Source organism: Oryx dammah, unplaced genomic scaffold (genome assembly GCF_014754425.2).
Source record: "Oryx dammah isolate SB20612 unplaced genomic scaffold, SCBI_Odam_1.1 HiC_scaffold_15, whole genome shotgun sequence".
NCBI classification, from domain to species: domain Eukaryota; kingdom Metazoa; phylum Chordata; class Mammalia; order Artiodactyla; family Bovidae; genus Oryx; species Oryx dammah.
In genome coordinates this window covers 28,060,131-28,072,264 of record NW_024070199.1, presented here as the reverse complement: position 1 = coordinate 28,072,264, position 12,134 = coordinate 28,060,131, and the positions used below count along the sequence as shown (strand labels likewise).

The window sequence follows — 12,134 nt, the reverse complement described above, 5'->3', positions numbered from 1 at the left end:
TAACTCTCAGCTCGTAAAACCAGATGACAGTATCAGCTCTCTAGATACTATTCACTGTAATTGGCCCTGGCACCTCTATCCTCACCATCCTTTGGTCCTGTCCCATCCGTGTCGTTCACCTTCATTATCACAATAGTGCTGTATTTTTTTTTTCCCCACTATGAAAGAAACTAGTTTATTCATTGGGAAAATGTGAAGCCTTGCCACTTGTTTTCATCAGTGAAGGCGGCATCAGAACCACATCTGCCATATTGTAACAGCTCTCAGGCTAGTAGTAGCCAGTGTAGTGATCAAACATCTGTGAAAAAAAAAAAGTTCACAAAAGTGCTCTACACTCAAACTGTTAGACTGCCCTTAGAGGTCCTTTAAAAATCTCATCCATTGCTTTAAATTAAAGAAATGAGCAGGACAAAAAAGAAACGAAAGGGGGAAAAGAAGACAACAGAAGAATTGAAGCCATCTTATCTGGTGAGTCTTCATTATTTTGTGTTCACATTATGAAATTTCATTCCTGTTAGCTCTGTGAAAGCCAGTTATAAACTTACAGTATCTTGTTTTTTAGGGAACTGCCCTGGTGTTTTCAAAATCTGGCAGGTATATTTTTTTCCTTCACCTTAACTTTACTTCTTTAAATGAAAGTGTCTCTTTCTGACCTGATCCTTCTTTTTGTCTTTCAGGTCTCAGGTACCTTTGTATTACTTCCAGATTCCTGCAGAAGCTCATTTTGTTTGTTTTACGTCATGATTGGGGATTTCATTAAGTGCCTGACTGTGCTCTGTGTCTCACTGATCTAAGAGCTTTCTCTGACACCAAGGACAGACATTGCCCATCCTCCAGAAGACTGACATTTAAGTCAGATAACTTTGAAGCCAACAGATAGAAAGAAAGCTAAACAACAGAGCCAGTATGAACGAGGACAGAGATAATTTCTATTGTGGTACAAAAATCTTCAGGGGTAAGTACATGATTCGTTCTCACTTTTAATCTATGTGTCTCAGTTTTGGGTGTGATCTATTATAAGATATCTTGACCCATTAGTTTAGTTGTTGCTCTTTGATAATAATTTTGCTTGCTTACAGAAAAGCTTATTTAAGAAGTTTGATGTTCGATGTTTATTATGTATCCATTCACCATTTTTGCTGAGGTCCTACTATATGCTATTTACTATGTGCTTGGCACTGGACGTTATGACCTTCAGTTCAGTTCAGTTCAGTCGCTCAGTCGTGTCTGACTCTTTGTGACCCCATGAATCGCAGCATGCCAGGCCTCCCTGTCCATCACCAACTCCCGGAGTTCACTCAGACTCACGTCCATCGAGTCAGTGATGGCATCCAGCCATCTCATCCTCTGTCATCCCCTTCTCCTCCTGCCCCCAATCCCTCCCAGCATCAGAGTCTTTTCCAGTGAGTCAACTCTTTGCATTAGGTGGCCAAAGTACTGGAGTTTCAGCTTTAGCATCATTCCCTCCAAAGAAATCCCAGAGCTGATCTCCTTGCAGTCCAAGGGACTCTCAAGAGTCTTCTCCAACACCACAGTTCAAAAGCATCAATTCTTCGGCGCTCAGCCTTCTTCACAGTCCAACTCTCACATCCATATATGACCACAGGAAAAACCATAGCCTTGACTAGACGGACCTTAGTTGGCAAAGTAATGTCTCTGCTTTTGAATATACTCTCTAGGTTGGTCATAACTTTTCTTCCAAGGAGTAAGCATCTTTTAATTTCATGGCTGCAATCACCATCTGCAGTGATTTTTGGAGCCCCCCAAAATAGTCTGACACTGTTTCCACTGTTTCCCCATCTATTTCCCATGAAGTGATGGGACCTTAATTGGAGTCTAACATGCATTAGTACTTTTATTAGTACTAAAATAGCAAAATATTTTAGAGCGTTTTAACTCTAGTTTCTTCTCCAGTGCTTTGTTATTTTTTGTCATATAGTTTAATGCTATAAATATTTAAAATCTTTTAAGACAATACAGTTTCTGTTTTCTTGCAATGTTTATTCACAATTCCCAACATTATCTTTGTTGCTATTCTCTCCTTTCTTTTTTTTTCAGTTAATTTGTATTGGAGTGTAGTTGATTTACAATGTTGTGTTACGTTTAGCTGTACAGCAAAGTGAATCAGTTATACATACATCTGCTCTTTTTCAGATCCTTTTCCCCTGTAGGTCACTACAGAGTACTGAGTAGAGTTCCCTGTGCTATACAGTAGGTCCTTATCAGTTATCTGTTTTAGATATAATGGTGTGTATATGTCAATCCCAATCTCCCAGATTAGCCCTCCGTCCCTGTCGCTTTCCCCTTTGGTAACCATAAGTTTGTTTTCTACATCTGTGAGTCAGTTTGTGTTTTGCATATAAGTACCTTTTTTATTTTTTTTTTAGATTCCACATATAAGTGATATCACGTGATATTTGTCTTCCTCTGACTTACTTCACTCAGTGTGACCATCTCTGTGTCCGTCTATGTTGCTGCAAGTGACATTATTTTGTTTCTTTTTATGGTTGAGTAATAGTTCATTCTGTATTTGAGCTTTTCTGTATGCCTCTTATGTCTCTCAAGCTTCTTTATATATTTTCCATCCTTTTGTGTCTTCAGTCTGAACACACTTCACGTTCAGTAAACCTCTGGTCTTCTGTGCTTCATTTCCACGTAACTCCATGAACGGAGTTCTTCATTTAGGTTATTCTACCGATCAGTTTAGAAATTCCAAATAATAATCATTATATTAGATGCTCAGTCTCTGTTAAAATTCTCCATCTTGTCACCTTTTTTCTTGAATATAATCATCCAGTTCTTTTAAAGTCGTTGTCTCCTAACTCAATATAAGCATCACTTATTTTTCTTTTATTTCTGTCTTCGGAAATGCCTGCTATTGAATTCTGGACATTGCATATAAAAACTCCTAGAGGCTCTGGAAGATGTTTTCTTCCCCCAGGAAGTATTTGCGTTTGCTTTTGGCAGGCAGTTAGGCAAGGACCAGATCATTTTAACCCACTTAGAGACTGAGCTGATTTAATGCTGAGTTTCAAGTCTTTTTAAAAGCCTTGTCTCTTCCTGCTTCACCGTTATTTTCATAGTGTAACCCTTCAAGGGTAAGTTAAAAGCCTGGGGTGTTTACTGAGCCTTTTCTCTTTGGCAGACTCTGAACTCTTAATTTCTGTCTTCCCAGCCCCGTGAAGGTGCCAGAAGTTCTCCTCTGTTCCTCAGCTGCCACTGCGTGCTTGATGCCTCAGTGTTCCATCCTGCACTGAGCTGGGCAGATGCTTTGTGAGGACAAGCGGTGCTGAAACTCACATTTACCTTCTTTCTGGAATCTTAGCCGCTTAAGTGCTGGGTAGCTCTCTGATGACTCCAACAGATTTAAACTCCAGTGTCTCCATCTTTTTTTTTAGTTGCTCTTGGCAGGAGAGTTGTTCTGATATAAACTAATCAGTCATAGCCAGAAGCCAGGAACGTAATTTTTAAGAATTATTTTCAACAAATCATGGTAGTCATATAGATTCCCTTGACCAGAGATATTTCTGGTTTTTGGAAATCATAATCTTCCTTACTCTCTAATTGTCATCTAATTTAATTTCCTCAATTATAAGACTCTTGAGTCTGAAAGAGCATGAAAGGATATACACTAGTCTCTAGTTGGAATGCAGAAGGTACCCTACTCTCATCAGCCATACAGCCCTAACCCGTCTCAAAGCTGAGTGCTCCCAGTGTCTTATATCTTCTTACATCATTCTCACTACACTGTAGTATAACCATTTGTTTATTCACTCTCCTCTGCTAGACTGGGAGCTGGCACCTGTTGTATTTATCTTTTTATTTTCAGTGTCTACCACAGTGTCTGACATTTAGAAGGTATTCACATGTCATGTGCTTTTGGAATAAAGGGTTCTTCTAACTGAGTTTTTTAATATAGATATATAATATTCAGTAAATTCTCACTAGAAGTAATTTGAATACAAAAAGATTTTTCCAGGAGTTCCCTGGAGACCCAGTGGTTAGGACTCAGCACTTTTCACTGTCATGGTGCTGGATTCATTCCCTGGTCAAGGACCTAAGATCCTGTAAGCCACATGGCAGGGCCAGAAAAACAAACAAAAAATTTTCCCCCTTACCTTGCCACACATTTTAGGTGAATACCCTGTTTAGACTCTAGTTTCTCATGAATTGAATACATTCAAGAGAGTTTTCAGATTCCCTGGGTATTGAGACAGCGGAAGAGACTCATGAAAAGAGACTGGTAACATGGACACTTTTAAATGGCTGTCAAGAGATCTGTGTTTACCTTTGTTGGTATCCCGGCATCCCAGAAAAAATTTTAAGTTCCGAGTTGAGTGAAATGTCCAGCAGACCCATGAGGAATGCCTTGCTCTCCTAGAGTCATGGTCTGCTAGCCCAATGCTTTGATTCTGACTTCAACAAACTTTCTTCCATACCAGTGCTTCCTCTACTTTTTATTGCCTTAACACTTGCATCAGCATATAGATTTTCTTTGAATCAGGTTATGTGTTTTTTTCTGATAGTGTTAAAGGTTAGGATTACAGTCATATTAGATTACGCTGCAGTCATGTTTCTCTGTGCAGATGAATTCCTGACAGACATACTTTGCTTTCATGCCAGATGACTGGTATCTGAATTTTACTAAGTGTATAGTCGATATATTTCTCTCTTTGAAATTAAAGTTGAACTTATTTAAATAAGGATTTGGTTTACTGACAGATATCTTATTCTCTTTCAGGTTCCAAGGCTTCAAGCTTAGCATTTGTTATTTCTAGTAACTAGAACCAACAGAGATGCTGGTGACAGTTGTGTGGATTTCTCTTTACTGATTTTATGTTCCAGAAACATACTATCCCATGTTAAAAGGCTGGAAGTCCAAAGAATTCTTACCTTTATTCCCTAACATGCTTAACTCGAGCATACTTGTGTATTTCCTATCTAACCTTCCCGACCAAAGTCGCATGAAATGTCTTCACTTTTCTCACTCCTAATTTTATAAATAAAAAATATTTTTATTTTATATGTAAATACTCCTGGGTCTCCAGTCTCCAGTTTCTGTTAATGATGGAATAGCTTATCATCCACAGGTAATAACAATGGAATCTGGGCAATCTGAAAGTATTGTAGAGTAACAAGAAACAGGCAGAAACTGAATAAATCTAACCTTGAAAGACAATGGGTAACATTTGTCTATGGGTTTTTGCCTGAGGACAAAACATTCTTCAATCTTGGATTAAGAACACAAACTGAAGGTATTGAAAGATGGAGTTTGAGGTCAACAGAACAACCAGAAAATCAGAGGGAAAAATCCAGTTAAAAAAAAAAAGTTACTATACATGTAAAAAATAGGAAAAAGTGATACTTACTCAAGGGAAAAAAATTGTCAATAGAAACAGACCCTGTTGCAAATATGCTCAAGGACTTAATGAACAACACACAGTGCCTTCACGTGGGGAATTTCATCTTAGAAATAGAACCTATAAAGATCAAATGGAGGTTCCAAAGCTGAAAAGCATAAATAACTGGAATTGAGAATTTACTGTTTGGGCTTAATATCAGATTGAAGACAACAGAAGAAAGAGTCAATAAACTAAAAGATCAATAGAGATTATCCAATCTGAAGAACAGGAAGAAAAAATTAGAGAAAATACATATTTTGGATGAAGACAGGAAATAAAAATAGGGCAGAATTGAAGTGAATGTTTAGTACTAATAAATTCTACCAATTCTGCAAAGAAAAAAAATTGAAAAATAAACAAAACTTAGATTTTGAATGTCTAGTTCTTATAGTATTTCTTCCAAGAGTGAAAGGGAACATAGCTGGTTTCAAAACTATATTTTTGTTGGCTTTCATAAGGTCATTTCTCTCACGTGGCCATAAGTTTCTTAGCTTTCTGTCCTTTTCCTCTTTTTCTGTTTCGCTCCTTCCAGCATGAATGGCCTTTTCCTTCTGTGTGCTGTATTCAGGAGCTAGTTTATTATGAAAGACAACTTCTAACAGTGGACTGAGGCAAAGGATGCATGTGATGAGTCATTGTGTACCGTTCCATTATTCATTGGTTTGCATTTTGATGCATTCTCCTTTGTATTTCACTTCAACTCTAATTTTTGAGATCTTGCTAATTCAGTCATAGTGAATCATTTAGTTATTTTTAGGCACCAGTCTTGCTTAAGAATCTGTGGATACAAAATACCAAATAATATTTCAAAATAAGTGAATTTTAATTCTTGATCCCTCTAGACACAAGTCTGTCTCGTTTGGTTTACTCTGTGTAGGTGTTTCACCAAAACCAGCAGCACTTTCAGCAGCAGCCCCCTTCCTGTGGTCCCAGTGATAGCACCTTATCCTCAAGATGGTTTGGAAATGAAACCCTTCACTCACATGAAGATGCCTGTGTGTCTGGCTTCCACGGTCCCTGACTGCGTTCAGCCACCTGAGGAGGGCATCAAAGAGGATGAGACACCAACGCCTGCTCAGCCGATTTGCTGTCAAGACAGTAGAGATGGGGCCAATTCCGATTGTGTGGAAGATACACCAGAGTGCCACAGAGGTACAGCAAGACATTATAAATCTCAAGTTTCTAAATAGTCTTCAGTTAACTAAGAACTATATCAGGAGAGATGATGCTTTCAGAACGTTCTCTCTGTGATCAACTCATATTTCTTAGATTATTGGGTAGGGGTATTGGATATGTCAATAAAAGTTGACCCTAAAGGATTCTTTGAAATTCTTGGGTGTTTGGGGATGTTCTTTTGTTGGCATTTTTTAATTTTTTGGCCGCACTGCATGGCATGTAGGATCTTAGTTCCCCAGCCAGGAATCGAACCTGTACTCCCAATACAGGGAATCTTAATCACTGGATTGCCAGGGAAGCCCCTGAAATTCTGTGATACACATCCTTCATCTCTGATTGTTCATTCTATTCCATTCTGGAAAATAAATCCAAATAGTTTGATTCAGTTTGTACCCGGACAGTAGACTTGCTGGAAGGATGCGTTTTGTAATCCTAGGCTTCTTTTCTCATCTGAGTTGATTCTGGAGTTGTAGTGGTTCTTGAACATGGTTATTTGGGGGCTTTTAAGGAGTTTGCTGTAACCCTTAGATGAATCGTGTAACTGTCCATGAGAGCTCAACTTTACTTTAAACCTCTGCCTCCTTCAGATTCAAACATAAACATAACTGGGCTCTAATTTTCCTTATGGTTCTTTCTTTATTGCTGAAGGTAGTATTTTTAGACTGCTTTGATAAAAATCAGCCTTTCTCATTTCATAAGGCTTCCAAACCTTTGTTTTTCAGGAGACAGCTGTGTGCCTTCAGAAGCTGAGAACAACATTTTAAGTTGGAATCCTCTTATTTTTCCACCTGTCGCAAAGGACTGTACTGAAAAGACACCGTGGTCTCCTCCCGGCACTCCTGTAGACAGTCCTCCCGGGATCCTTCAGCAACCCCGGGAAACCTGAGGATGTGGCCGTGCCACATCATGTTCCCACTGCAAGCCAGCAACTGCACGAAACAGCCCTGGGAGCGGACTGTGTGAAGGACATTAACTCAGTTCAGAGAAAGATTGTTATTTATTTTTTGTTGTAGTGATGTCATATGAATGTATCTTAAAATGTGTGCCCTTTTATGTTATTTATGCCTTAAAAGTGTCCCTCCCTCTTCCTTCCTCCCCCTTGTCAGTAAACAACCTCGTTTGGCACAGTTTCAATCACCTGAGACCATGTTGTCCAAGAGCTTCAGCGACAGTAAGAGCCCCTCCTGCAAGGATCCTACCTGTTGGCTGATTCAGCTAAGAGGGAATTGCACAGGCCATTTGGGAGTTTTCAGATGGAAAGCTTGTCTTTCACTATTGCATTGTTAGACTGTCTGAGAACATTTGAAATCAACCACAGTTGATTTCACACCTGGTGTTTATAACAGATGTCTTGTGAATTTGATGAGTGCCTTCCACGGCAGTGATGGTTGACCTGTAGGCTGTCTGCATGTGGGCACAGGTTACGTCCAGTTTTCTAGGCAGTAATCACAGTGTTGTGGACATAATGGAGGTTAAGCCAGTCTGGTTGGGGTTGCAGAAGGCAGAAAGGGAGCCAGGACCAGAGAGGAATCCCTTCACATCCGGTGTCATTTAAATCACACTTATTTATAACCTGCTTACCATGGGGCTCTTTTGACTGTTTCCAAGAGAAAAATAAGACTTTCAAATGGTGACTAGAAGAGAAAGATCCATATTTTAAGAAGAAAGCGAAGGTTCCAGGTGGATCATCTTGGCAGAAGCTCTCCCGTTAGTATAGGAAGTATTGTGGTGCAACACCCCCGAAAAATCTGTATTTTCTAAGTTCCAGCTTGGGCAATACCTGAAAGATGTGAGTGTCAGAAAAGAATCTGGAGGTTTGAAGTTTCCTGACGTTTTTCCTGAATGTCGTCATTGTAACAGGCACCTATAGCTTTGATTGGCAGAGCTCGTAAATCACAGTTATTGCTGCCTCTGAATGACAAGGACGTTTGCAGCTGCCGTTGAAAGGCTTTTCTTCTCCACGTCTGAAACAAAACACAGCACTCTGAGTGTATTTGATAGCTTGACTCAAGCTTTATGGATCACTGCTCTTTTTTGGATTGTGCATCCCTTTGGGGGAAAAAAAAAACAACAACCATTCTCTTTATGGAGAGTCAAGCGATTCTAGCATAAGTGAAAATATTTTTACAGTTTCCCAACAATTGCAGTGAAATAGAGAAGAATACTGTATTAATCGACTTTCTATGTAAATGCATCCATATTCCCTTACATATGTCTGTATATTTTAGAAATAGATCTGCTAGTGGAATGTGCCATGGGAGCTGGTCACTATGCAAGGATTACCTGGAGTAGAATGTAGTGGATACAATTTCATCGTCAGGTATCACGGATGCTCCAGAGCCAAATTCTCCAGTTCAGACATCCACACCTATAGTGTACTGGATTTATTCTTCATTGTTGCCTAGATGTAGTTAGCTTTGGAGGGAGTTAGCTGTATCCTTTTCTTCTGTGGCCAGCAAAGGACAAAGTCCTAGCACACGGAATATGAAAACATACCCTGTGTCTGCCAGTCAGGTTATAGTGCTGTGCTCACAAAGGGAGTTTTAGAGAACTGGGGAGTAAGTGTTTGTAAGTAGTCATTTTGATTCAGGAAACAGAGGTGTATTAGCGTGAGCCTTAGGTCATAAACTGCTTTTAAAGATTGAGTTTGAATATGGGATTTGTCCACTAGGAAGAGAAAAATGACTTTAACTGTAGGGCGATCTCGTTGTGGACTGCTTTATTTATATTAGTAACGCTGTTTTAAGTGTTATCCCTTTAACTGTATTTTATTTATAAAAAATGCTTTTATATATTGAGAAATATAAATATATATATATATATATATATAATTGCCTTCATGTTTAGGAGTTGTGACTGCTCTCTAACTATGAGTTGTTCTGAACTTTTATGCTCTGCACATTTACCCAAAACAATCCTACCTAATGTGTTTGCCAGGAAGTCAGAAGACAGGACAGCATGGGCAACGACTCTAACATTTGTGGAGTTACTATTATGTACCAGACTGCTGGTGCTTGCTACTACTATCTCAAATCTTCCTGTTAAGACACATCTACTAAGTAGGTGATAAAGGCCCCAGATCACACGCGTGAGCCACAGAGCCTGAATCTGAACTTATCTGGAGCAGGAATCTGAGCTCCTGTTTTTCCAGACTGCTTTCCAAAACCATTGCGGTTCACTCTGCTGATGGAACCCGTTCTGTAAGCCCTCGGTCCTCCCCACCACAGAATTCCTCCGATGCTCTAGCTCCACGACTAGAGAGGCTATCCCTGTGCCCCGTGGGCAGAGCTCTGAGCTTATTACCTGGTCTCCCTGGAGCCCTCCTTTCTCCCCGTGACCCCCCTTGCTGCCACCCCTTCCCCAGAAATTTGACCTTCTCTCAGCGTGATAGTGATCCTGTAATCCATCAGACCTCTTCACATCCCTTCTTCTCTTAGAACTCTGTGAGTCTTTGTTTTAGCATCAAACTGCCCCTTCTGCTATATCATTTCTCCAGCTCCTTTTTTTTTCCCCCTTCTTTTGGTTATGCACTGATCCTCTGATGATGGGCGCTGTACAGAATGTAAGTGAAATGGCAATGTTTTAAACCTTTTGAAGTGGTCTTTAAAAACAAAAGGCATTTCTTTCTGAGTTTTGTTTTTGTCAAATGAGTCTGCAAAGACGGATACAGATTACTAAGCTGATCATGACGCAAGTCTCATTCCAGCTACAGGACTGCCAAGAAGTCAGCCTTCTAACTGAATTTCACCTGTGTTGCTCTCTCTTAAATCAGTGATTTTCAGATGCATGTTTTTGTATCATATGGAAAAGTATGTTTTATTTTCTTTAAAGTTGTAATATTATATTTTAAATTGTATATATTTTAAATGATGTAGCTTTGACAGGTTTTATTTGGTCTATATGATTTTCTATTAAAAGAGAATGCTGCTTTCATGTAGAGTAGCTCGTGAAGAGGCAGGTCTCTGATGCTCCCTGTTTGTGTGAAGATGCTTATAGCTTGTGGTGGAGAGGGGTGCATGTCTTTGAAACGTTTTGGACCTGTCCTTCCTTAAAAACCTCTTCTGCGCAACTTAGAGTCAAGTGAATTAATCCCTTCTGATCTGACTACAGAGATCCAGGCCCTGAAGGAAAAGGATCCGGGACAAATACATTACGAGTGGCTGGGAAAATATCTGCAGCAAGGAGCTCTGTCAAAGCAGATACATACCCTTAGGAGGCTTAGCATTTCTTCGGAAGGAACTGGGGGCAGAGGAGAGTGGGAAAGAGGGATCCCTTCTCAGACCTTGTCTATTTTTACCATTAACCTAGAGCTATGTCCATGTGAACCCCAGAAATTTAGTCTTAAAAAGCAGCTTAGCTTTACTGCCCTGAAAAAAAAGTGTCTGGGGGGACTTCCCTGGTGTCCAGTGGTTAAGACTCCACGCTCCGGGGGTCCAGGTTCAATCCCTGGTCAGGGAACTAGATCCTGCGGGCCACAACTAAGGTCTGGCACTTCCCAAGTGGGTTTTCTGGTGGCTCAGAGAGTAAAGAACCTGCCTGCAATGCAGGAGACACAGGTTCGATCCCTGGGTCAGGAAGATCCCCTGGAGAAGGAAATGGCAACCCACTCCAGTATTTTTGCTTGGGAAATCCCACGGACAGAGGAGCCTGGGGGGCTACAGTCTATGGGATCGCAAAGAGTCGGACACAACTTAGCAACTAGAGAACAAGATCCAGCACAGCCCAAAACAAACAAACAAAAAAACCCAGTGTCTGGGCTGCTTCGCCCAGAAAGCCACCAGGGACCTTTGCCTGGGGTGGTCCCTGTCGCGCAGCGTTCCCCAGATGGAAATGGGCCCTCCTTGAACCTCAGCCCCAGCCCTGAGAGCTCTGAGGGAACCCGAAGCCCTCTTCTCGTGGAGAGAGACTGAGTCCGTGAGAAACTTAGGAGAGCGCCATTCCTGTCAGCGTCCGTCTCCTCTCAGGTGCCACTTTCCCGATTCCTGGCAGGACCATCCCTTGGCCGTCTGGCTGTTTGTTCTCTTCTGCGTCCCCTGCGGAGGCAGGCCTGCCGACTAGTGCAGGCAGTGGAACAAGCACGCATTTGTGTTTCACCCAGATGTCAGACACACACGCTCGGAGCCAGTGAGTCATGCCGGCGGCTGACAGAGTGTGACTTTGGCCAGCCCTGGGCCCGTGGCAGCCAGCTCCCCCAGCCTGGTGGCAGGAACCCCTGTCCCGTCTTGTTGGCACAGACTCTCGAGTCCGGCAACTGTGAGCCCTTTGAGCAGGCAGGCTCTGTGCTGTGCCTGCACGAGAGGTGAAAGGGAGACAAGCGCTCTGGGCACCTGGCTCTGCTACCAGCCCTGGTGCAGCTTGTGTTTGACGGGGAAGGAGCTGGAGATTGGGAAAGAGCCAGAAGATCACATCTCTACGGCCCTACAATCCTGAAGGCGCCGGATTTTATTTGCTCTCGGAGGCTAAGCAGGGTCAGGCCTGGTTAGTACTTAGATGGGAGAAGAGCACATTTCTTGCTACAGTTGCATGAAGGGCACACACACACACCTGCCTATCTCA

General features: G+C 41.4%; 1 protein-coding gene across 2 annotated transcripts in view; it reads left to right on the top strand.

Annotated features, from left to right (window-relative positions):
• Positions 1 to 10,529, top strand: part of CDON (cell adhesion associated, oncogene regulated) — a 99,523-nt gene extending 88,994 nt beyond the window's left edge. Inside the window, exons 20-21 of one of the 2 annotated variants that reach the window (XR_005723643.1) lie at positions 706 to 955; positions 4,742 to 5,033. Coding sequence is in view for 1 of the 2 variants with exons in the window: in XM_040255830.1 (XP_040111764.1) it covers positions 6,280 to 6,554; positions 7,301 to 7,464 (439 nt within the window). In the remaining variant the exon portion in view is untranslated. Of the gene's footprint in view, positions 1 to 705; positions 956 to 4,741; positions 5,034 to 6,279; positions 6,555 to 7,300 lie in introns of those variants that run through there. The other variant, XM_040255830.1, reaches the window with a different exon arrangement.
• The last annotated feature ends 1,605 nt before the right edge of the window (positions 10,530 to 12,134 follow it).